Source organism: Podarcis filfolensis (genome assembly GCF_964270895.1).
Source record: "Podarcis filfolensis genome assembly, chromosome: 7".
NCBI classification, from domain to species: domain Eukaryota; kingdom Metazoa; phylum Chordata; class Lepidosauria; order Squamata; family Lacertidae; genus Podarcis; species Podarcis filfolensis.
Window position 1 is genome coordinate 41,918,844 of NC_139603.1, and position 26,913 is coordinate 41,945,756.

The window sequence follows — 26,913 nt, forward strand, 5'->3', positions numbered from 1 at the left end:
TAAGAAATGGGAAGGTTTATTATGAAAATCTGTATCATGCAATGAGTCAAGATCAAATTTATCAGTCAAAGTGAGATAAATTGTGATTAGGGTTTTGCAGTATGAAATAACAGCACCCAACTTAAAAGACATTGTCAAGGTCTGGCATGTTCTATCTAAAATTGTCGGGTTGTTCACTGTCAGCCTCCCAAGGTTTCTATATCTAACGAAAGAACAGATCCACTGGGACTTCTGGTGGCAAGATTAAATTTGGTTAGCTTAAGTCTACGTTTGGGACCAGAAAACAAGTCTCAGGAGATCATACCTCTTTGCTTATTTATGTATTTAAAGCATATTTACCCTGCTGTAAAGCCAAAAAAGACTCCCAGGGTGGCTGACAAAGATAAATAACAAGATGTTTCACACATACCTCTAATGGCACAGACCCACTTGGTAGCAGACCCACTTAAAGCTTGACATAAAAAGTGGGAGGTGGAACAAAAAGGGATGGAGGTATTTGCACGTGCACACACACACTAATTTAAAATATATCAATAATCAGATCCTTTCATTTGTAGATATAGAGCCCCAGGACTGAAAATGACCAGATTTGAAATTCACAACCCTGTGATACAAGACTATCCTGGAATTATCAGATATATACTGCCACAGGAAGAAAAGACTAGTAGCCAGTTCTATTCTTCTAGAAAAAGAGGTGGAAGAGCTCACCATGAACTTCTCCCTTGTTCTCTTAGAATGGCAATGCCGCCCACCTGAGAGGTGCTGGAGCTGAGCTCTGGATTGGGGGGGGGGGGGCCTGGCTAGTAGCGTTTAAATTTCCCAAGTATAATCACAACTGTGTGTGCCTGTGTAACAAACATTCCATACTTTCGAAATTTTAGCTGGCAACCATATCGCAAAACAGCACCTATCAACACACACATATTTATTAACCCAGAACATCCAGGCAACAGTGTACTACAAGCAGATGCCTGCCCGGCAAATCTCTCCAGAAGACTCAGGTAAGAAAAACAAGCCAGAAACCAAACAAAACAAAACCCTAAGGATTTTTAGCTAATCTGAGCAGGCTAAAGATTCCTTTCTGACCTCGAATATGTATTGGGTTGCCATAATTTGCCCTTTGTCCAAGTTTGCTATGGTCCCATTTCAGCTGTGAACAAGAGTCCTGTGTAGAGCCAGACAATCATTTATCAGAACATTTATCATAACATCAGTCTTTCCAGCTAGTCATCAAAATAACGGAGGCTACCCAGCACATTGCCACAACACATAAAATGGATTGTATTTTAACCCAATAGTCCTAAGAGCCAAATTGTCTGAGAAGCACTCAGCGGTTTTGAAAAGGCGGTATTTTTTTAACTCCCCCAATTACAAATGTTCATCCGTGCTACCTTTTCAAACCACATTTGCTACATGTGTTACAGTCTGCTGTATCTTCTCTCCAATGCCATGTGAAACACATTAAGCAGTTTCTTTCACCGCAGAATTCTTCTGGCAAGCAAACTGCATTTCTCCAACGAGAGAGAAAATATGCATTCCTTTACGAGTAGAACAGATTCCTTAAAACAGAAATGGCGAACCTGTGACCCTCGATGTTGTTGGACTCCCAGCTTCCATCAACCCCAGCCAGCATGGCCAATGGTTAAAAAAAAAAGATTAATAAAAATGAGCTGTATTCCAACAACATCTGGATGGTCACAGGTTCCCCACCCCTGCTATAAAATAAGCCACAGTGAATTTTCGCTGAGCCAACCATTTTCTCACTTTACTGACAGGTCTCACGTCTGTCCAATGTCTTGCCTGGAACAACTGAGGGGCAATATTTGCAACAGTGTACACAGAGCATTTCTTTCAAGATAAACAGATCAAGTATAATAAGACTCAGGAGGAGGGGAGGGGAAATAGTGCGTCATCTGCAATTTCCATTTTTTCCATTTAAATCAGGAACTGATTGAATACACAGCCGGGCTCCATATTCATCTTCCGCCAGTATAAATTACTGGTTTGTATAGTCTAAGCCTCCAGGATAAACATACAATTTCTGAATCACTCATATCCCAAACAAGCATTTCATGCTTTTCTGAGCCACTAAACTTGCCCTGTTTACATAGCCCCATCTCTCATACCACAACCTATATACAAGCTATCTACATTCAACTGTCATTGTACGAAACTGTTTCACCAATGAAGCTCTCAGAAGCACTGATTGTGCACAGATGTTTGTTCCAAAGATACATTCTTTGTGACTGTGCTCATCTTTAAAAAAAAAAAAGCTGAATTCCTTATTTACCCCACAAAGCTCCCTTTCTGACTGCGCCCTTAAATCAAATGGGAGTAGCTTAAGGGAGAACACAAATGTCAAAGCAGTCAGAAAGCTGGCCATCTTCCTTCCCTCAAAAAATAATAATCAAAATATTCCAAAATTAGACAACACAGCATTAGGAAATAAAGTCAGAGCAGGAACAGAATGAAAGACTCAGTGGACAGCTCACACTTCCCTGGAGTTTCTCTGTTCTTTCCTGTATACCATCTGTTCACATAAATCCATGCTCTGCCAATTATTTTTGCCATCTCTGATTTATTCAAGCAAACTATTACCTGTTGTAATAATATTAGAGTAGGCTCAGACACATCCCCCCTCCCTGCTGAGCGAGGTGATATTTTCACAGTCACTTCCAGTCTGATCCCATGCATATTTACTCAGAATTGCCCTACTGATTTCAATGGAGCTTACTTTCAAGAAAGTACGACGTGAGAGTGTAAGCCAGCCTGGGATGTTATGCTTTCTCTTTCGGTGGACTTGCCACATTATTCCAAAATATGGTGCTGTAGATGCTCAGTAGCATTAAAAAGGCCATTTGAACACACTTGCAGACACTATCCTTGACTGCTACATTCCAGGACTGAATATAGGTTTTTGGAATAATTTTCTGCTGAGGCCCTGGTCATCTTGCATAGGAAATCTTGTGAAGCCACTAGCATTGCATTTGGCTAACTGTTCCTAACCCCAAGAACTTTAAAAACCTTTTTCAAAAACCTTAACCCTAGCCATTTGGATGCCAGGGACACAGGTGGCGCTGTGGGTTAAACCACAGAGCCTAGGACTTGCTGATCAGAAGGTTGGCGGTTCGAATCCCCGTGATGGGGTGAGCTCCCGTTGCTCAGTCCCTGCTCCTGCCAACCTAGCAGTTCGAAGGCACGTCAAAGTGCAAGTAGATAAACAGGTAACACTCCGGCAGGAAGGTAAATGGCGTTTCCGTGTGCTGCTCTGGTTCTCCAGAAGCAGCTTAGTCATGCTGGCCACATGACCTGGAAGCTGTACGCCAGCTCCCTCAGCCAATAAAGTGAGATGAGTGCCGCAACCCCAGAGTCGGCCACGACTGGACCTAATGGTCAGGGCAGGGTCCCTTTACCTTTACCTAGCCATTTGGATGCATAGATGTTGAACCCCTTCAGAAACTGGGATAAGACAAAGAAATTATCACCCTTTGTCTCAGCCTATGTAGCAAATTCAAAGCAAAAGAATTCAATGTATTCTGTATCTTCAAAACAGCTTTCCTTTTAAGCTTGATCATTCTTATAGCTACCTCCAGAAGCTATTGTTCTAAGGCACCTGTTTTTGAAACCAAGGACAGAATTTGATTGAGGTTTGTTTCACGTTTGTACTCCATAAATCACAACAGAATGTTTGCTCTGCATGCTGGAAGTCACAAGTTCAGTTCCTAGTCCATTGAGAAATACTTTCTCCATCAGTCCCCAGGGTTTTAAGGTCTACTGATGAGGCTCTACTCCAAAGAGTATCTTTATGGGGGCTAAAATTATTTTATGTCAGGAGCAGAGCCTTTCCAGTTGTGGCTCTGTAGCTGTGGAATACAGTCTCTCAAAAGGCCTATCTAAAATTTTTAAATTGTTTTATTAACAGGTTCTATATGTATTGTATTTTAAAGTTGTTTTATTGTGTGTAATAAAATCCAATACACCCAGTTAATATTTCACCAGATACAAAGAAAAATAAACTAAAAAGGCTATCATGAATTCAATGCCAAGGGTTTTAATAGATAAAGTTCAGTTTGGGGTCTTGCCCTGTTCATCTCAAATGCAAGTACCTACAATAATCAAAGGTAATGTTGAACCATGAGATAACTTCTTAAAGCTTTTTAAAATTAACATGAAATCAGAAATACAAACAAATAAATGACCATAATCAATTGCTTGACCATCAAGTGTTAACTTAAATTTCTTGCACTGTGGAAGGCATTTAAGAATGAGATCCATATATTTTACAGCCCAATTCTGGTGTGTGTTTACTTACAACTGTGTTTATTCATTTTCAAGTCAGAAAACTGGGGCTGTCCCCAATTCTAAATTACCCATCCCAGTGCCTGCATGACACCAGAACTAAATCTGGGGATGTCCCAAACTCTAAATTCTGTAGCCAGTGCTGTTGGAATTAATTGCACCACAGATGCTAATTGGTGCAATTGTTATACTGTTGGTTACCCATGAAAATCACTTTAACATACTATATTATATTGGGGGATTTTAAGCAGGTTAAGGAATTAACCATGCAACTGACATCATGTCAAAGGATCATTTGTAAGGAGGTGAAAATGACAGCAATGTGGTAGGCAAGTGGGACTTCTCACATTATTTTGTTCAGTGATTGGTAGAAGAGCTGACAGCTGAATTGTCATCTCTGCAACTCACATCAGGAAGAGAAAGCCTACAGGCTTGTCAAAGATACCAGGAGCAGACAGCCTTAAATGATCACACTATTTGCTCACAACCGGTTGGAATGTTACCAACTATCAGGCCTTCTATTTAGGAGGCAGGATGCTCCGTAAGGAGAGTAGCCCGCTAAAACTTCTAGAATTCACATTTCAAGGTGCCAAGCCCTGACAGACTGTAGACTCAGCACTGGTGGCGCAATTACAGTTGAGTCAAAACAATGATGAAGGCTCTAAAACCCCTGTAAAAGGGGGAAAGTATCTCATCTTGAAATACTTCTTTATTCTGTCTCCTGGCCCAGCACTGCCTTCGCTACAAGAGATAACATTTGCAAGCCCCAATATATAGCAAAACATTTGCACTTGCGGCAGCCACAAAGCCCATAGTCTTCTCCATCACTGCACATCCTTGTAGCCTACAGCAGGGACAGCCAATATGGTGTCCACATTCCAGCTATTATTGGACTATATCTCCCATCACTGCCACTAGCAGTGCTGGCTGGGGCTAATGGAGTCCAACATATGGACAGCACCACATTGGTTATCCCTGATCTACAGTCAAGTGGCTTTTCATTTTCTTATTCCCTTCCAAGACTTACAATAGCAGGAGTATAGGGATCTATTTTTGAACACACACAAGGGCAGGCACGAACAGCCATGCACACTTTGTAGGGATAGATATCTCCAAAACAAGGGTGAAGTCTCAAAGATAAGTCTACCCTAACTGAAAAATATCAGGAGGAAGTAACAGACATAAGAGCACAATTAGTATCACCTGCAGTGTCTGCAAATCAAGCTGCCATTATTTATCTGTTTGTTTCATGAAATTTATATGTATACCCCTTGATTGTGTGTATGTGTGTGTGTGTGTGTGTATACATATACATATATATATATATATATATATATATATATATATATATAGCCTCAAAGCAGATAAAACAACAAAATCAAGAAGAATTCACAACCATACTTTCAAACATGCAAAAGCTAAAATACTAAAACAGATTAAAATAACCTAAACTTTGTAAACATCCAGGTAGACTTGTCTAAAGAAGAATGTTTTTAGCAGGCACCGAAAAGGGCATACAGGAACAAAAAGCTAGCAATCCTAGACAATGCAACATAATTGTTTTGTGGGGACTCTGAAGCACACTTGTGTCACATTGTCCACAAGGTAGGGAATATTTTTAAAGGGTCTATACAAGTAAGATATGCTTAATGGACAATCTTTAAAATGCTGGCATCTTTTACCAAGACGGATTAGATACCTAATGCTTATTTGTGTTGCTACGGTTGTTGGGATTTTTTTTTTTATTAAAACCCCCCAAAATAACGGAATTCTAGATGAATTTCAAAACCAGTTTCTATTTGTTCTTCATTTGTTAGAGCAATGAATCTCGGGTTTCTTTTGAAAGACTATAGTTGGGTCTACTAGGATTTCACCACTGTGAAGAAAAGAATGTAACCCTGGATGGTATTCATTTCCTTTTATTGTAGGGTTCCCAAAAAGCCCTGAACCAAACAAACAGAGAAGCAAACCACATTCAGCTTCTCCTACTGATTTAAAAAACTGAGCATCTAAAGAAGTGAAACCCATCTGCCAAGTTCACCCACATATGAAGAATTTTTGTCTGAGCCTACAAGTTACATTGTATAATCGCAGTGTTTTTCCAAGTGGCCTCTGTTGGCGTCCAGAGGGTCACCGCATGCTTTTGCTCATAATTTCCCAGGGTTTTCTAGCCAACCAAAATAAAGCAAAGACTGCAAGCTTTGACAGACAATGTTTGGGTGCCTCTTCAATAAGGCACACATTCCACAATCCACTTATACCACAGGAGTCACATTGATTTGTGTAGTATAGATTACTATAGTATAAACATATGGATTGTAGTCTTCAAGCCTTCAAAACAAAAACAAACAAAAATGCATGAGTTTTCCAGAGTTTGGGGTTGGGAAGTTCTCCAAGGGACATTCTGGATGCAAGTTCCTACCTTCTTCCATGTCTCGTGTGAAAAATGGCTGCAGGACTGACCATAGTAGAAGTTCTCCATCCCATTCTCTCTGTGCAGCCCACACAGATTAAGTATTCTAAGAATATATTTATTCTAGCTGGATATAAATCTGGACCTGCGCACCGTGCACACCATGTAAATTAAAAAATTAATGCATGCACCCATCATATCTGATGCATAGTTCAGTATTATGCTCAAGTAGAAAATGTATCACAAGAACCATCACTTAAACTCCACCAACAGCATGTAAATTCATAGTTTTAAGGAACCTGAGGACAGCGGTCTCAGAACATGAATGATTGTACATCTTGCCCCCTTCTGCCTGTGCCTGCACAGCCATTTTTGAAGGACCTGACAGACAAATCCTGAATCACTATGCTGCGAAATGATCAGGACGAAAAGATTAGCAGGTCTTTTCTTAAGTTTTCTCATTTTTCACATATGTCAGTGGTTCTATCTAAACACAAATACATTTGCTTTCGAGGAAAACATAATTTGTCTTGATATTACAAGGGGGAGATCCTTACCTGTGAAAGCATTTGTGGCCTGAAAGCCAGCTTCCTGCATACTGCTCTCCCAGAAAAGTTTGTGATTCCAGTCTTAACCTGTCCTTTCCAGAGACAGCTTCCAGAGTTGAAGCTATCAAGTCACTTCCATCTTTGCTTGTCAGTGTCCATTTCTTCCCCGCAAGCTGGCATTTGGCATCATCCAATTCCCACCTGTTCCCAGGTCCCTTGAGCCCTTCAGTAAAAAGGATGTGTGTCAAATTCAAGTGCAGATCACATGCCTCAACCGTCCTGCCAGAGAATTTTGGCCACTCTGTCCATGTAAATGAAAGCAGTCATTCCACACATTGTTGTTTTTTTTAATTCTCTTTCAAACTTTAGTTCTAGTCCTCTGCTCAGAAAACATCACTGGGTTTGCTTGCTTACTTTCCTTAGGATTCAGCCAGATGTGGTCTTCATTTGTCTTCTGTGTTCTCTTTGAGCTTCACCTCCCCCTCAGGCAAGCTGAGAAATTAAAAAGGAAAAAGATGTTTCCTGATGACTTACAGCAAGATTCACAACATTCAGGGAATAAGACCATGTGCGTCTGTGCACACGCAAACACCCCATTTAGTAGGGAGTGATTGCCCACATAAAAGTAGATCCTTAGACGGAAAATACTGCAATTTTGCTGAAATGCAAAATGTGACCACACAACTCTTTGAAATGCAAAGAGAAGCAGTGCTGAAGATGTCAATATGCATCTCTGAACATGATACGATTTACATTTCAAAAGCCATATTTAGTAAGGATGGGGGAGAGAAGTACAATAACAAAACTGGAGTTAAAAGGGAAAAGTAAAAACACTCAAGGCCCTCAAGCCTATTCTATAAATTAATCAGGTCTCACCATTACCATTTTCTAAAACTCTCTTATAAAATATGACACTATGTACCACCTATTTTTGCCCTTTTGAGGTAAAACCTCAGAGAAAGCACATATAGCAGGCTAGGAACAACTTTTGTTTTTCTTAAAACCCAAGTTGCTGTAATTATTGTTCAGCAAAAAAATTACCTTGCATTTGTGTTGGTTTTTAAAACGTTATATTTTAACCGGGGGCTGTGTCCCTGCTCGCCATGCTCACCAACCCCTACCATTCTCCCCCTTGCACACGGGTCACTCCCATTTCCATGTCTTCTCCTTTCTCCTGTGGTGCAGCCCCCACTGTGTGTGCACAAACAGGTATTCCATCCCCACCCCCTTTTCCTTTATAGTCTTAAAAGCAGCTAGTTATTTTGCCATTTAGGACTCAATGGTAGTCATCTCCTTATCTTGGAGAATGTAAGTAGGTTGCAATGGGGATCCAGCTGAGGTGGGCCCCAAACCAGTCTCCACCTTAATTCTGATACTCTAGTCAGAATAACAGTGTTGCTTCCGCTCTTTTCCTTTTCCCCCCACCTACTGTAGGTCTGTGATGAGTGTCTGCTTTGCCTTTTCTGGAATATGTGCTTTGTTTTCAGTTTAGCCAGGGGAAACTGATTCCCCCCCCCCGCCCCCCGCCCCCCGCCTTCAAAATATTACTGTATTAGAAAACCATTCTCTAATGTTTACATTTTCAAGAGGAAAGCATGATTCCCATAAAGCAATCTCCCTCCCTCCCTCATTCTCTCTGCTCACAATTTGAGTCTGAAGCTATGGATAGTCTATTTCCAGAAAGGGAAAAATACTTAAGGACAAGAGGCCTTCCTATGTCGGAAGACAAGCTGCACAGGCCTCTTTTCCAGAAGCAACCAATTGCGTTCTGTCTCGTATTACATAGTGGCATAGAAGCACCCTTGAATGTGGGCTGGATCCACCCACTTTTGCTGTTGAATTAAAAGGCTGATGACGGTGACACAGCTTCAGAGCTCATGGTCTAAAGGTTTTTATGACCCGGTCAGATTCAGTTGTGTTTTTTTAAGTGGCATTCCAGGGTGTTGCTGGCTGAGTGTTATTTATTTCCCTTTCATTATTTGTAAAACCAAAGTCTGATTTCAACTCTTGATTCCTGGAATGTCCCAAAGCATCTTTGGCAGGACTTCTGCGAATCAGTACGTTCCACACACCAATTACAACAGTATGTGAATTTGCTATTTGAAGGAGGCATCTTATTTTAACCAGGTAGAAAAATATTGTGTTATGAGTCCTGGGAAAGTGTGACATCCTTCCAATAGGTGTACTACTCTGAGAGAACATGTGCAGACTGTGCGTAACAAATAAGAAACATGTTTAAATGCATTATGCAGAAAACTGCAAATACCTTCCCCAAAGCACTATACTTTAACTCCATTGTTTGCTCACCCCCAGTCTGAAAGGGCTATCATGTTTACAAAGAACCGTCACCAGCCTGGTGTACACATGTGGTAGATCTGGTGCTGGCTGAGGAGATATGGAATCCCAACAATATCTGGGGCAACAGATGTTCCCCATCTCAGGCTTAGGGGCAACCATATCTCTAATAGTAAAGAATGTGAAGAAACTGGAAGCAGAAAGCAGGAGCTTCAAACACAGCAGGCATTGCTCTGTCAACTAGGTATTATCACCTCTTTGACTAGCAAGCAGTATATGAAGCCCCTGGACTGACTATATGTGATATAAATATGAGGAACCTGTCTTTGTGTTATTTCCTGGTCAGTATAGCAGACAGGATCCTACTTCCTGCATTTCCCCACTTTCTAGCTTCTGGACTCACAGACGTCCATGAAGGCACAGGTCAACTCTGTATCCAGGGTGGCTGTTTACCAGTTCCATCTGGTACGCCAGCTGAGATCCTGCCTTCCTGCCCACTGTCTCACTAGAATGGTACATCATCTGGTTATCTGCCATTTGGATTACTGCAATGCGCTTTACATGGGACTACTTTTGAAGGTGACTCGGAAACAAGTAATCCAGAATATGGCTGCTAGACTGGTGACTGGGAGCAGCCGCTGGGACCATACAGTGGTACCTCAGGTTAATAACTTAATTCATTCCGGAGGTCCATTCTTAACCTGAAACTGTTCTTAACCTGAGGTACCACTTTAACTAATGGGGCCTTCCGCTGCTGCCACGCCACCGCTGTGCGATTTCTATTCTCATCCTGAAGCAAAGTTCTTAACCCAAGGTACTATTTCTGGGTTAGCGGAGTCTGTAACCTGAAGCATCTGTAACCTGAAGCGTCTGTAACCTGAGGTACCACTGTATAACACTGGTCCTAGAAGACGTGTTTTGGCTCCCTGTACATTTCTGAACACAAGTCTAAGTGTTTGTGTTGACCTTTAAAGCTCTAAATGGCTTCGGCACTGTATACCTGAAGGAGCTTCTCCATCCCCATCATTCAGCCCGGACACTGAGGTCCAGCGCTGAGGGCCTTCTGGCGGTTCCCTCATTGTGAGAAATGAAGTTACAGGAAACCAGGCAGAGGGCCTTCTCAGTAACTGCACCCACCTATGGAATGCCCTCCCATCAGATGTCAAAGAGTTGAACAATTATAAGACCTTTCATAGACACCTGAAGGCAGCCCTGTTTCAAGAAGCTTTCAATGTTTTGTTTTGTCCCTTTATATTTTGCTGGAAGCCGCCCAGAGTGGCAGGGGCAACCCTGTCAGGTATAATAATAATTATATTCTCTGGGCCTAAAATCAGGTGTGGCTGGCCACCTACAGACCTACTGAAATAGGCATTCTTTTCTACCTGCATATTCAGGTCAAGACATCACAGCAACAATATTTTAGAGGGCTTTGAGGCTTTATCACACCATGTGGTTCCTGGTTCTAGCCACAGAATACTGACACAGAGAAGTAAGCTGGCTTTTTATGTCAGTTCAACACCAAATTAGTTCGATAGAATACTGTAAGCACTGATGAAGTCAACAAAATCATAGAAACAAGTGCACATCAGCATGTAGCTTTCCTAAAGTCTGCCACTCCAGAAGATATTTTTACCATCTGAGCACAGTTGAGCTCTTGCAAAAAAATAGAACTCATTTATAAAATGCTTAATCATTCACAGAACAGCTTAATGAGCAGACCATGACTGCAAATGTATTGAGGAAATGCTCATAGAAATTCACATCTTCCTGGAAGGTTAGATCAGCTAGTGCTGCAAAGGTCCATCTGCTGTGGCCAGCAGCTGCTCAGGAGCCAAATGAACCTAGGAAGAAAGCCCCTACACTGTCATATGCATTACTGGGCAAAGTGAGTTCTGGTTTGCTCCTGCAAATCAAACCATGCTGCAAGAATTAATTTGATTTATTTACACTGTCCCAGTAGTCAACATCTTCCGTCTGGGCGCTAAATAAAGAAGTGCAAATGTAGAACATTATCCAGACAAGCAAACAGAGTTGAAAGAACTGTAGACGCAATCGGCTGCAGGGTGTTCCTGGCACCAAGGCTCACAGAACTGAGACAGACAATGCTTTTTTTACAATTTGGAATTGGCAGTCTCCAAAACAAGACTGATATGTGCAAGACTCTTCCACTGAAGAGAATGGAAAATGCATTCAATCATTGTCACAGGCAGTCACCTACTGCATTAATCTTTGTTATATAACAGAAATTATATGTGTACTTTCTATCTATAAACATGTGTATGTATTTCCTCCCCAACTGTACAATCCGATGCATGTTGATTCAGAAATAAATCCTACTAAGTACAAAAGGACTTCAACTGAGATTTTCTTTAACCAACTAAGCCTGCATCCATCTATAATATCCTTCACAAAAACACACTTGCCCAAAGAAATTAACCTGGAAAGTGCTCCACCAGGGGGGAAAAATCCTTCCATGATAATGATGCTTTTAAAAAGTAAGCTCTGAAGCAAGCATGAGTAAACTGAATTCAGTTTCTAGGTAGCCTGAAGGCTCAGACAAAGGTATACTTCTTCCATTTTGACTTAGTTGTATAATAAAATCCACAAAAATGCACTGAACACTCCATAATGCCAAAAAAATCACCATATTTAGAGCTGAAGGAAACTTTCAGTCACAGGAAAAATAATAACTCCCAATATGAAAGCTTTAACAGCCTAATGAAGAAAGCAATAAGTCAGCTGCAATTTTTCTAGATAACAGTCAAGAAATATACTCTAGCCTGAAACTTTTCCAAAATTCACTTTGTTTCATAACATCTTAGCATGGAGACTAAATATCTTTCCTAACACAAAGAAGACTATGGACATATGATTCTATCCCACATGAATACAATTTGCTATTAATAATAATACCCCACCATGTGTAATTTACCGTATTTATACACTCTAGAATAGTTAGTTTTGGGGCTAAGTATAAAAAAAGGAAAGGACCCATAACACAATTTTAGCAACTAGAGAGACGTGGTGTATAGTCATATACAATTTGACCCATATGCTTATGCCAAATAAACTTTATGGGGTTGTCAAGATCTGAAGGTAAGAGAGGCAGGTTTTTGTGTGTGGAAGAAATGGGTCTAATGTGGGATTTAGATGTTAGATCAGCTGATAAGTTCAGATGAAGACTTGTTGTCGTTTTCCATATTGTGGTTTAAATATCATTTACCAGTGAGTGCAGAATGGCAACATCTGCAAATACAACACATGTTGGAGTCTGTTTATGCACTGTCTGCATCGAGTGCTTTGGCATTTCCTAAATTATTGGAGGGAATAAATCAATCTTCTCGGAAAGCTAAATCCACAACTACTGCCTATAAAGGCCTATGGGACTTTTGGAAAGTTGATGTTTAACAACTTAAAAGAGTTGTAGAACAGGGAATTAGAATGCGCCATACAACCTAAACAATGGAAAATTGATTTTGAATCTATAAGGAATGTTTTATATTTGAAACTTATCCTACAAAAAACGTTCTTTGGGGTACATTATATTGGACTCGATAACATTTGTACAGGAAGGTAGTGTCAAATACACATTGACGCTGGAGATATAATGCTTGAAAGGCCTTGTTGAGAAATAAGATGTGGGCATGTCCGGTGATATAGTATTTTTTATCTGAAGTTGTTATCTGTATAAATTAAATACATTTGCAGATGTTCATGTACTTTTACAGTATATTCCCTGTTCTACAGTATATTCCTGTATCATGGGGGTTAAAACAAAAGGGGTGTTGCAACCCTTATGGTTGCCAAGAGACTTATACTTCAAGCCTGAAAAGGGTAAATACTCACAGTCCATTTTGCAGTGGTCTGCAGACCTAACTGCCCTGGCTACATTTGTATCTTTAAACACCAATTTCATGTAGGTACCTTTTTGAACACCTGGATGGCTTATATTGACCTTTATTCTTTAATTTTAGAGGAAAGTACCGTATTTTTCCCTCTATAACACGCAGATTTTTTCTCCTAAAAAGGAAGGGGAAATGTGTGTGCGTGTTATTGAGCGAATGTGTGGTCCCTGGAGCCGAAAAATCAGGCAAAAATCAAATCGCGCTTCACGGAGAAGGGAAATCTGACTGCTTTCCTGCATTCTGCCTCAGGGTCTTACTGCCCACCCTCCTCTGTTTCCTTGCTGTGTTTGCTGAAACGGAACAAAGAGCAGGGAAAGCCCCTCCCCTCCAGGCAAGCAGAGAGGAAAGCAGACTGTGTTCCTTCTATTTCCTCTCTGTGCTCCGGTGCTGCTGGGGGAGAGGGAGAGAGAGAGAGGGTGGGAGGGAGGGAGGGAGGGAGGGAGAGAGAGAGAGAGAGAGAGAGAGAGAGAGAGAGAGAGAAAGAAAGAAAGAAAGAAAGAAATGGCTGGGGTGGGGGGAAACGTTTGCCTTTCTTTTCTCCCTCCCGTTAAATCCCTCTCCTGCATTCTTAGCCAGCTGCTTCTCTGCACACCACCTCATGTCCCTTCTTTGTTTTTCCTTCGCTCTCCATTTAAAATGTGGTTACAAAGCATGGATCCTCAGGATCTTTGCATTGGGTCACCCCAAATTCACCATCAGATCACATAGCATGTCCATGGCTACAGCCTGCACCAAAAAAACCACGCACCCACTGTTGCCTGGGGCTGCAATGGTGCAAAAATGTGGTTACAAAGCATGGATCCACAGGGATCCTCAGGATCTTTGCATTCGGTCACCCCAAATTCACCATCAGATCACATAGCATGTCCATGGCTACAGCCTGCACCAGAAAAATCACGCACCCACTGTTGCCTGGGGCTGCAATGGTGCAAAAACGTGGTTACAAAGCATGGATCCACAGGGATCCTCAGGATCTTTGCATTCGGTCACCCCAAATTCACCATCAGATCACATAGCATGTCCATGGCTACAGCCTGCACCAGAAAAATCACGCACCCACTGTTGCCTGGGGCTGCAATGGTGCAAAAACGTGGTTACAAAGCATGGATCCACAGGGATCCTCAGGATCTTTGCATTCGGTCACCCCAAATTCACCATCAGATCACATAGCATGTCCATGGCTACAGCCTGCACCAGAAAAATCACGCACCCACTGTTGCCTGGGGCTGCAATGGTGCAAAAACGTGGTTACAAAGCATGGATCCACAGGAATTCTCAGGATTTTTGCATTGGGTCACCCCAAATTCACCATCAGATCACATAGCATGTCCATGGCTACAGCCTGCACCAAAAAAATCACGCACCCACTGTTGCCTGGGGCTGCAATGGTGCAAAAATGTGGTTACAAAGCATGGATCCACAGGGATCCTCAGGATCTTTGCATTCGGTCACCCCAAATTCACCATCAGATCACATAGCATGTCCATGGCTACAGCCTGCACCAGAAAAATCACGCACCCACTGTTGCCTGGGGCTGCAATGGTGCAAAAACGTGGTTACAAAGCATGGATCCACAGGAATTCTCAGGATTTTTGCATTGGGTCACCCCAAATTCACCATCAGATCACATGTCTGTGGCCACAGCATGAAGCACAAAAATGATACATCCACTGTTTCATTCAGAATGTTTTTTCCCTTGTTTTCCTCCTCTAAAAACGATGTGCGTGTTATGGTCAGGTGCGTGTTATAGAGCGAAAAATACGGTAATAATGGCTATTGTATTCACAATATGAGCCAACAGTGTGTATAGCTATTGCGTGTCTTTTTCTGTCCTTTAAAAAAAAGTCTATGTTTTTTCTGCTTTGTTAAATTTGACACTTAAAAAAGAAAAAAGAAAACCATGCACTTACCAGTGTAAAATGTGCTTATTATCTTTTCGTTGTCACGAAAGTATGCCCTGCGTTTGCATATCCCTTTAAGGTATCTGAATTCTCTTAGGCTCCATCATGTTCAAGCATGGAGGTCATGTCTCCCCTCCATCAACCAAGTCTGAATACACAACCCAAAGTCTGCTATCTAGCAAAAAAGTTACATAATTTTGGCAGTAATGAACGCTTTGACAGCCCCATCTCCCAACTTGCCAAAGGTGTTATGTTCATTTTCTTGAAGTATGTTCCATAATTGGCTGGGCCTAGCAACCTGTCATTCAAAGCCACCTGGGCGCAAAAGGCAATATAGATATGGTAGCTGTAGCCCTTTGTCTCTCACCCTACAACCAACTCCAGGGGCTACTACCAACAGCAGAGGTAAAGTTTTGCAATGACAGTTTGGTTTAGTGTTTTACTTTCCTTTAGATTGCACCTATGCACTAACTTTCTCACTTCCCTAAATAAACTGGTTAATCTGATTTCTGGACTCGACTTGTTTCTGAACACTATTGTCATTTCCCCCCTGCCCTGCAATTGCTTAGAGTAAGACCATCTGGGTTATGCTACTCCTTTAATGTGCATTACTGTACATCAAATGTACTGCTTTAATGGTTGTCAATGGAACAAGGTGTTGCTATCCATCTTCCACAGAGGTTAAGGTTGGGCAAGACAGATTTGATCAAACATCAATTGGTGGCATCAACATTAAAAACCAATACTCTTTTCCATAAACACTGTACCTTCTCTTTTACAGGAGGGATATTCTGTGAGTTTTGAAAAAAATGTTTGTACAATTTCCAGAGGTGGAGAGCAGCTCGTAAGTGTTGGAAAAGATCAGAACAACCTCTTTGTTCTGGAATCACCTCTAGAGGGAGGGGGGCACACTCATGTGTCGTGTGCTTGCGTGTGGCACAAGAGGATGTCACATGGGTCCTGCGAGGACGTCCAGATGTTATCAGAGTGCACCAAAGGTTGCAAGGTAAAAGAGTGTGGGAAACCTTTGAATTGCAAGGCTTGCAGGAAAGCCAGAAACAAGGGATTTGATGATCCCAGAGTGGAGAGGGTGACCACAAAGCCTTTTGAGCTTGTGCATGCAGACCTTGTAGGTATGCCACAGCCAAGTCTGGGCAAAGCCAGGCATCTGCTGGTGCTGACAGATGATTTTAGCAGGAACGCATGGGCTTTCACGCTGAAAGCTAAGGAGGAAGCAGCGCAACTGATCAAAGATTGGGTTGCAGAGGTGGAACAGAGGTTCTCCACCAAGGTGCAAGGTTTCCAGTTTGACCGTGGTTCAGAGGTCACTGGGTCTGCTCTAAAGGGTTTCTTTCGCCAGAGGGGGATACGTCACAAGGTGACTTCGCCTCAGAAGAGTGGCGTGGCAGAGCTTAGGAGTAAGGCTCTGGTCCGAGCATCCGAAATTCTACTGGATGACTCTGGGTTGCCTCACAGTTTTTGGGGGGAGGCGGTAAAAACGGCCAATTTCTCGATGAACAGGTGCTACAATGCAGTGGTAGGTGACACCCCGTATTTCCTGCTTCATCGGCAGAAGCCGCTTGTGCATTTCTTTCGCACTTTTGGTTGCAGGGCCATGGTGCCTGTACCAAAGTGGTTGCAGCAAGAAGATGGTCCAAAGTACCAGGAAATGATCTTCTGTGGGTATGAACCCGCGACCAAAGGGTGGAGGTTCGCATACCCAGAAGGTGATCAGACCAAGCTTCTGGTCAGCAAGCATGCTGAGTTCAAAGAGCAGCAGGGAAATAAGTCAAGGCGCAAAGTCAGCCATGACGCTGTCTCAGATTGTCTGTCTGAATCCGAATCTGAGCAGGAGGGAGAGCCAGGTAATGGTGATCTGGTCGATGATCAGGATCAGGACCAGGGGGAGGCGTCTCCACAGGTTGTTAAGGGAGTGTCCAAGAGTGAGCCCTCATCTCCTGTGCGCATAATGGAGAAAGCTCACAGACGTGTCAAGTCAGAGGGGGAGTCTTCTGATGAGGAAGACGCCCAAGCTGGCCCCAGTGGGTCAGGAGAGGAACCCCAGTTTGTGCCCAGACGGTCTTCAAGGGCAACAAAGGGGATTCCACCTGAGAGGTTTCAGGTCTCAAATGCGTGGGTTGGTTTCGCACAGTGCGAACCTGAGGTTTGTGAGGTTCAACAGGTGCCTAACAACGATGCCAGGAAGGGGCGGAAGGCAATGGGGAAGGTGTTGAACACTCAGAGGTCCCCTCAGAACGTGATTCGAGAGGGGGTGTTGAGGGGGCTCAGAACTTACAGGGTTAAGAGTTCTGAGTGGTGACGCCTCACATTCTGAGGGCGGGCAGAGAACACGGAAGGGGCGTGGATCTCTGTGTGTTTTGCCAGTCTGTGTGTTACGCTCCACGGAGAAAGGAGCCATGAGCTGCGTCTCACCGGGAAGATTTACGATGTGTTGAACTGTACAGCAATAAAGTCTTTAAGATAAGGATTGCTGTGTTTCAAGCCTGAGTTATTGCCACACGACAGAACGTCCAAGCTTCTACTTCTTGCTGTGTTTACTCTGCTGGAGTCAAAGGTTCCAGGGGGCAAAAGCAAAGCTGCGCAGCGGAAGCGCGCCGGACCCCCTGGTCAAATTTGACCCCCCCGCAACACTTTCCCCTATCATTTTTACTAAAGAATGCCCAACAGGCTTTGACCGATAATAAATTAAAAGCTATTTAGGAGGTACTGACAGCAAGTCAGTACTGTAGTACCAAGCAACCTTAGAACCTTTCCAGAAACATTTTTAATGCAACTGTTTAGAGAAGTTTTTAATGACTGGTGTTTTAATGTATTTTCAATCTTTCGTTGGAAGCCGCTCAGAATGACTGGGGGAACCCAGCTAGATGGGGGATATAAATAAATTATTATTATTATTATTATTATTATTATTATTATTATTATTATTATTATTACTATTATTGCAATTATTTTGTTGTTGTTGTTGAAGGAACCCCCAGGGGAAGAAAGCTCAGAGCCAGGGGATATGTGGCGGAATGATGATGAGTGGTCAGATGGAGAAGGAGGAGCAGACTAGAAGGAGGAAGTGTTCAAAGCTTAAAGGGCAACAGGGTTTAGTGAGCAGGAAGAGGCTGTGGCAGAGAGCAGTCCAGAATCAAAGGCAGAAGCAAAGGCTGGAGAGGAGGGGGGCTAAGAGGCAGAGATGAGGCAGGATCTTATTGCTGTGACCAGCTCCCCTCCCAGGTCTCCCAGAACCCACAGAAGATCTTCAGTCCTCACAACTGCCTCATTGAAGAAACACCTACTAGGAAGAGTTGCTGTGCTCACTAGGCTTGACCTGTTTTGTTTCTTTGAATAAAGAGTTAATTTTATTGACACTTTGTGAGTTATTACTGACCTGTTCCTGACTCCCACTTTGACAGAGCAACAGGAAGAGTGTGGAATAGCCAACATGGATTTCTACTGCCAATGGTCAGTTATTCCGATCCAAAACAATCCTCTTCCCCTCTGCTTTTCACCATTTTATTACTTTTTAAGGTATCTGTTTTATTAGTTGCTATTAATAAATTCATTTACTATTCATTATACACCTTTAGGCGCCAGGCAAAAATGTTCCTTTTTAACCAGACCTTTGGTTGACCTGATCAACATCCCATACCCTTTTAAAATGTGGCTCTTTTGGGGGGAGCGGTATTATTGGGTTATTGCTTTTATTTTTATTTTATATACTGTGATATTTTTATGTGAACCACCCTGAGGCCTCCAGGTATAGGGTGGTATATAAATTCAATAAATAAAAATAAAATAAAAAACAGTCATCAGAAAAATGAAATAATTATTTATTAAAATGGTTTATTAGCTCACTTTCCAGGGTTCAAGGTGGTATGTGAATAAATAAAATAAATTTAACAACCAAAGGGAAATAGGAAAATGCTGCCACCTAGCACAAACAAATCTAGCCAACTAGCTAAGCAAAAGACCTAACACTCCTTCTGAAAAGTCAAAAGGGGAAATCAATGATTCTAGAGGAAAGTTCATTTAACAGCCTCTGGTCAATGGGTGTAACTTGCTGCTCCTTGCCATGAAAGTCCTCAGTTCCACTGAGCTGAAACTCAGAGCTGGATCTAAGAAGTAGTGAGAGATATGAATGAAAGTGTTAAATCTCTTTCCAGTTTTATTTTTCAGAACACTAAGTAATCTCTAGTTAGAAGAAACTGCGAAGAAAACTTCCATTTCTTTTTTTTAATGATTTTTTAATGTTATGTGATTTTTTTATAAGAAATCTTCCATTTCTGAATGAAAGATAAAACCAATATTTTCCATGCCTGTTTGCATTGATATTTCATATACCTACATCAAACAGTACTGGTTAATATTCATCATGGATTATAATGTTTTTGGTTGGCTGCTGCACAACCAGAGAGGTAGTATATTTATAATTTTAGACCTGTCATTTGCAAGTTTAATACTGCTGAAGAATTTACACTTGGATTGTAATTGTGTTAATCCCAGTTTTGCAACGGTGGAAGGACATATTTATCAATTAGTTATTTGAATTACACCAAGATAACTGAAAATATAAAGGCATGTCTCTCAAGACTTTGGGGGATGTGTTAGGGCGTGGAATAGCAGTGTTTACTTGAAACCTTTGCTAGGCTCTTCTCTTTGCTGCACATTTAGAATAGTAGCACAGAGGACCAACACCATCTCCTCTTCACTTCTGTTTCAAGTACATTCCTTGATATGCTCTTTTACCTTTTCATGGGGAAGCTGCCATTAAGCAAATGCAGCAATCGCGTTTTGCTTATTAATTTGTTGATTCCAGTCAAGAGGAAGGGAAACAAAGCATTTGTAGCAGCTAGAGCACTAGGCATATAATGGAAGCTATCACGCCGCACCTTAAGTCCCGTATCTTTATCAAAGAAAGCAAAAACCAACATCGTAGCATTATTTCATGGAATTTCACAAGTTCCTTGGGTCATAAAACCTCAAATTATATCCGATATACATCAATGAAAGGTTCTCTTTTGCACTTATCCATGTATATCCAAATATGCAGAGGCATACATTATTGTAATTAAAAATGAATTGCCCCCTACCTGAATCAAGAGTGGCTGGAAGATGAGTTCTATTGAAAATTCCAGTTTGAATAACTGACTTTAAAATCCTTTGCTTTTATGTGACTATTTCAAATCCTTTTCTGCATGTGACCTCTCACTGTCGCTGGTTTTGAGAAGTGCCTTGAGGGGAAACTCCTCGGCTTTTTAGTTCTGCTTATGTTCCCTGGCTAGCTGCTAAATCCCAAACTGCTGCTCATAAATACACAATTTTTTTTCAACACAGAAAAAGAAGGCAATGTGCCAGATTTCTGAACATTTATAATCAGTTATTATTTTAGCTTGGTAACCACATATATTCAGAGCATGAGACTTTATTGCCACCTTCCTGCATGCCATGTTATTCTTTTAATATGCACTCGCTTCGGGCCTGCGTTCCATTGAGTTCTATGGGACAAGCATGTAAAACTATATAATTGGATGCTTTATTATTGCTTATTTCACATACAGTGGTACCTTGCGTTAAGTATTTAATTCGTTCCAGAGGTCCGTTCTTAACCTGAAACTGTTCTGAACCGGAAGCACCACTTTAGCTAATGGGGCCTCCTGCTGCTGCCGCGCCGCCAGAGCACAATTTCTGTTCTCATCCTGAAGCAAAGTTCTTAACCTGAGGTACTATTTCTGGGTTAGCGGAGTCTGTAACCTGAAGCGTATGTAACCTGAAGTGTATGTAACCCGAGGTACCACTGTAGCTATATCCCTAGGGTTTCTGCTGACTTGAACCTTGGTCAGCAACCATTTTAGCAGCTTTCAGGCTGCCAGTGTTACCTCTAGCAACCAACCAATCTTGCTGTTACTCACCAGTCCTTGTTTCCCCACACCAGTATCCTGCTCCTGCTCCTGCTGACCTTCCGGGATTGAGTATTAATAACTCCCATTCTCTCCCCTGCAGCTTTCTCCTCTTTCCCCTCCCCTTACAGGCCTCGTACATCAGATCTGGGGGGTTGGAGGACCCTCTGGAGATGATTTAGTGAGGAAAACAGGGGAGGAGAATAAACAGAAGTGCTGCTTCATCAATGGAACTCCATGGCACTACTTAAATATAACTCTTTGCTAGAAATAAAAGCTTTCAGGTCAGGCCCAGGATTTTGCCTTAGCACACGACACCACTGAGCATATTCTCAAGTTTCTCTCTCCTGCTTGGTGCCCTTCCTTTATCATTTTCATTAGCATTATCATCATCATCATTTATGAAATTTCTATACTGCCTTATACCGTAAATCTCTGGGTGGCTTTTGCCTTGTGCCATTTTACAAATCTTGCTCCCTGATTCACTGACTGATGATGCACTTATTTTAGCCTGTCTGATTGTTGTTGAAGTAAAACAGCAATTTCTATTTAGCTAATAATCTTGTAACATAACTGCAATAATGGGAACTATATTCACTTTTCTTTCCCCCAACATAGTAGGCAGAGGAGGGGGCCATATCTACTTTCTGTTACTAAGTACACAAATGACAAGCATTTTATTTCTCATTTGGGTGTAAAATACTGAGGTCTATTCTCTGAAAGAAAATATTTCAAACTGTACATACCTCTTAAATATCTCCACCCCCTGGGCAAACACAAGGATACTATCAAAATACTGCACAAGACAAACTATAAGGTCCTTTAGCATTTCTCTTTTGACTAAGAGAAATTTATTATTTTATCAAAAATATAATCTAAAAGGCTCTGTTTCCCATGGTGCATGAGGGCTGACTCTCTTTAGCCCAGAAAGAAAATGCAGAAAGGTGCCAAATGCAGGGGGGGGGGAGAGAGGAAAGATTACTTCAGGTACACAAGCTAAAATGTCACTGAATATAACATTAACTGGGAAGAGACCAGGACTGAAAATGGTTGCTAAGAGTGCCTTTGAAGAAGAACTGTTTGAATTATCTTTTGAGCATCTGAAGATCTCCTTCCTTCCCTCTTCACCTCAACCAAAATAATAATTTGTAAATACTTATGGACAGTGCTTTTCTAGAAAAAGAGGTTCTGGAACTCAGCATGACTGCCTTCCTTGTTCTCTTATAACAGCAACGGCACCCAACTGAGAGGTGTCGGAACTGAGTTCCGGTGAGTTCCTGCTTAAGTTGGTAAAAAACACATTTCTTTACTTGAGAAGGCACAATTTTATGTACTATAGTTTCTAGCTGCTTGGACAGAACCTATGATGGATCTGGATGGGAACACACTCATTTTTTAAAAAATGTTTCCGAACAGAATCTTGCCATCTTCAAAGATATAAATTCTATACTGTAACTTATCATGGGGTTATGTAAGAGAGACGTGATGATGACACAGGAAGATAAGATATGCTTGCTAGATTCTTAATAGACATGCACAGAGAATTATTTTATAAAACTTTCCAAGTTGAGAAATGCAAAAAATAATAATAAATAAATTAAAAGTTCCAGTCATAGGTTTTCACCATTTGTTGCTTTCAAACTGTAATTTAGTATCCTACATCTATTATTTCCTGTCCCTTGTCCATCAGAGAGAGTTAATAGTAGAACCTTTATCTAGAAAAATTGTCATACTAAGTCTTTCAGATATGATTTGTCTACACCCAAATTTATTGCAGACCAGTGCCAAGTCCACTTTGGTTGAGCCTTCAGATAGATGTATCACACCAGCTATGCTGAAGCCCTCTTGGAATTGCTTCATCAATCCTAGTTGCATTTCTGCATGAGTGAGAATGTGTGGGGGGGGGCTGTGCATTTCTCCAATGAGTTTAGAATAATGAACAAACTATTTCACAAAGGACTTTCTCACATACACCACTGAGATAGGTGAAGAAAACCCTTCTTTAAAAACTAGAAGACAAACCTTTTGCTGTAGAGCAACACATATTGCATAAACATGGAGGTGTATTTTAATTTAGCGGCAGCTGAACAAGGAGAAGATCAGATTAAAAGTCAGAGCGAGCTCTGCAAAACAACACCATACATGTTTGGGCTACAGTAAGTAGACATGCTGGTCCAGAAGGTTAATCAGATCTAGATAACAAAGAGAACTTGCTCCCTAAACATTGCTAAGCAAGACTGACAACTCTTGTCATCACTACTGATGAACATCCGTAGGTCTTACAGAAAAAGATAACATATATGTACCAGAAACTATTTGAAGTTAAGGATGAGGACCAAATTTACCCCAAATTAGTTCTCTGCCTACCCTCCATCCCCTACAGTTAGTCTAAAATAAAATATCTATATTTTTTATGTCAAACTAATTTTAGACAGAAACCCATAAAACAGTTTTCAACACAAGCAGAAAATATTTAAATAAGCATTTGTCCTAACATGGTGCAGCTGCACAGTGATGACTATGCATCATTCTGTCTCTATCCCTTATTCATGCTGCTAGATAAGTATCTGAAAATCTACAAAAAGTGCAGATCTGCCATCCTGGAGCTAAACTAAAAAACAACCGCAAAAGAAACAGGATCCAAAAAGCTATGACGCTAGTTCTGTGAGCCCAGGGGGACTTTAGACTTGTTTTTCTCTAATAGCAGCCACCCCCGCCATCACCATGCCACATGGCAAACTGTATTTTGAAGCCGAGAGGAGTTTCAAAAGTAGTTTGTGATAAGTCACAAGGCTCAGTTTTCCAGACTTTTTAAAAAAAATAATAATAAATGCATAGGTTAACAGGAGCCCAAGTGGTCCTTTGCATCAAGATACCTTCACCTAGGAGAGAAAGAAGCTGAACATTTCCCCAGAATCTGTACCAATTAGGGCCTCTCTGCTCCACTCTTGGTATGAAATAACCAGCCATTTCTAATTTTCACTCCATCTTCCCTCAAGATGGCATTTCTATTTGAATGTATATGGCATTCAAACCACATTTTGAAGACCTGTGGAAGTCAGTGTCCCTGCCACTATCCCATACTGTGAGGACACAATAAAATAAATTTAAGTAACAAAACGAATATTTCATAAATGAGTAACAAAACATATATGGTTTTAACAAATAATGATATGAAAGCGGGTTTGATAATTAACAATGACTTAGCATCCCTGTTAAAAGGCACAAGAGACTTGCTGCAAGGAGGTGGGATACAGTGCTTTTAATCTCTGTCAGTGTAATGGAGAAAGGCTAATATATATCTTGGAGTCATGTTGACTAATCATGCAGAAAGGTAGGAGACATACACCAACAAGCCTCAGTTGATATCATCATGCAAATCAAAGAAGCCTCTGGAGATTGCTAGTTTTATTTTTCTCTCCCAGGTGGACAATTCAGTTCCACCAGGGCCACCAACTTGGAGAGACAAAAAAACACTTTACTTGGCACTGAACACAGAAGACAGAGAATGATGACAAACACTTACCGTAATGTGCAAAGCCAGAAGAGCAGAAGGAGCAGACACTATCCCATTAATGGAAGCACAGTAAAAAGCTTGAAACAGAACTACCATCAACATTGGCAACTCATGATTAGAACACAGAGTCTCAAGAGCTGGAAGGGTTCATAAACGCAATCAGGCTCCATCATTTTTAAATGAAAAACAATGTGTTCCTTCTGTAAATTCAAAGTATTATCTATTTCCTTTCCAGCTGAAATGACCTCCCCCACAGGCTTTGCACTTCAACTACAATTCACTATCAGGCAAAAAATAAATTAAAAATGGTACCGATATGTGAAAACCTGAGGCAATCACAGTGATTTGCTCCGGGTGTGGGTGTGTGGAATACATGCACTTAAGGTAGAGAACAAGTTATGTAAAAAAACACACAAAAACCCCTATGTTTCTTTTATGAAAAGATAAATAAAATAATGACAAAAACACAGTGGAAGTCAAGCTTCAACAGCAAGGGAAATGGCAAACAAGAAACATGGTACCTTGACCTCCATATAAAACAAAGTGTACTGTACTATTTCCTCATCTGTTTACTAGCAACAGTAGACAAATGATGGTTTAAAAATAAGCATAAGAAGCAGGCCAGTCAAATCAACCACAGTTAAAGCCCTGCCATTCACACAGCCAAAAACATTTCTCAACAAGTCCCAGAGATTCACACCCTGGATTCTGTATGCTGGTGCCAATGTCTCTGTAATGCTGACATTACACTCACTCCATAGCATAGCTATTGACCTGCTTAGGACAATCCCAACAACTTAAGGCTTGGAATCGGCAAGTCTCAGAACCCTGGTCAGCAACTCATTTGTCTGGAGGGTCATGTTGAAAAAAGAAGTAAGGGTCAAAGGCCCTTTTTCATTTCTCGGTTCCTGCAGTGGCTTGTTAGTTAAATCTGTGTTCCTGCTGCTGTCCCTTTTTCTAAATCTCGTGCACTCCTAGACTGGTGATACTTCTTCAGGTTTGACTCAGGAGCTTTCGGTTGCTGATCCATATCAGCTATCTGCACCAATGCAGGCAGTTCTATTAGGCTGAGAGAGAAGGCAATGAACGTTTGGCTAGAGATCAGGGCAAATGCGCTAATCTCTGAGGCCCTGCTTCCGAACTAATGATTGTAAAACAACTTGTGAAGAATTCACGCAACTGATTTGTGTGTGATCAAGTCACTACACATGGACTTTTCAGGAGATTTTGGCACACTGGATAAGCACCATGCTCTGTCACCAAATATAATTTTGTCAGGCATTTGAAAATTGGGTTGTGATGAGTCACTATCTCAACACATGCCAAAATATTCACAAGTCTGTTTCACCAAACTAACAATTCCAGGAAACAGTAGGATTTAGACATGGAAATACAGAAATGAAGCCAGTTACTGGGAGGGTTTGCACTAAACCCCACCTCCAACTTGCTCTAGCAACTTTCTTCTGAGTAACCACTGGGAGAAGCCAGTTTTATTGCAGATTTTTGTAGAAGTTCCTTCTGAAGCTGTGTGTGTGGCAGTCGAACACTGCTCCTCTTTGCTTTTATTCTTCACAAGCTAACAGGTACCTAACTGAAAGTCTGGTTGCTATTTGTAGGTATAATAGGGGAAGCCAATTCTCACATGGCTCCCAGATCTTATAGGCATACATGATTCAAAAGGAAATAACTAAAACAGGAACCTTAGCCCAAAGCTTTTCAAGTCCCTGAGGCCTGTTAGTTATTGTCATTCGGCAATTTATTGTTCGGCATTTCTAATGAAGGGGGTGGGTTACAAATATTATGTATTCTTGTGCACTTATTTACATTCTAAAATGCCCTGTGAGTTGTGCAAAGGATGGCATATAAATTATACGTAAATAAACAAATGTTGTCCATGACACAGGGGTGGGTCTCAAACCGCAGTCTTCAACAGCTAGTCTCCAGCAACTTACCACATGTGCCACGTAGAACAGGGACTACCGTTCCAGCCTGAAAGGACTCCTCCCATCTCTCCTAGCTTCATATCGTCAGTTAACTCCCTAAGCCAGTTGGCACACATCAGTTCCTGTAAAACCTTTGTTGCCAAGCCAAGTCATTAGTCTGAACGACTCGTTGCTAAATTGTTATGC

General features: G+C 41.4%; 1 protein-coding gene across 7 annotated transcripts in view; it reads right to left on the reverse strand.

The window, feature by feature from the left end:
• Nucleotides 1-26,913, reverse strand: part of LDLRAD4 (low density lipoprotein receptor class A domain containing 4) — a 279,454-nt gene that overhangs the window by 168,025 nt on the left and 84,516 nt on the right. For 6 of the 7 annotated variants that reach the window (XM_083622667.1, XM_083622665.1, XM_083622662.1 and 3 more), the window contains one exon: nucleotides 7,270-7,752. The exons of the other annotated variant lie outside the window; for it this stretch is intronic. In XM_083622667.1, the coding sequence (XP_083478793.1) occupies nucleotides 7,270-7,309 (40 nt within the window). In that variant the 5' untranslated portion in view covers nucleotides 7,310-7,752. The remainder of the gene's footprint in view (nucleotides 1-7,269; nucleotides 7,753-26,913) is intronic. 7 annotated transcript variants of the gene reach the window in all.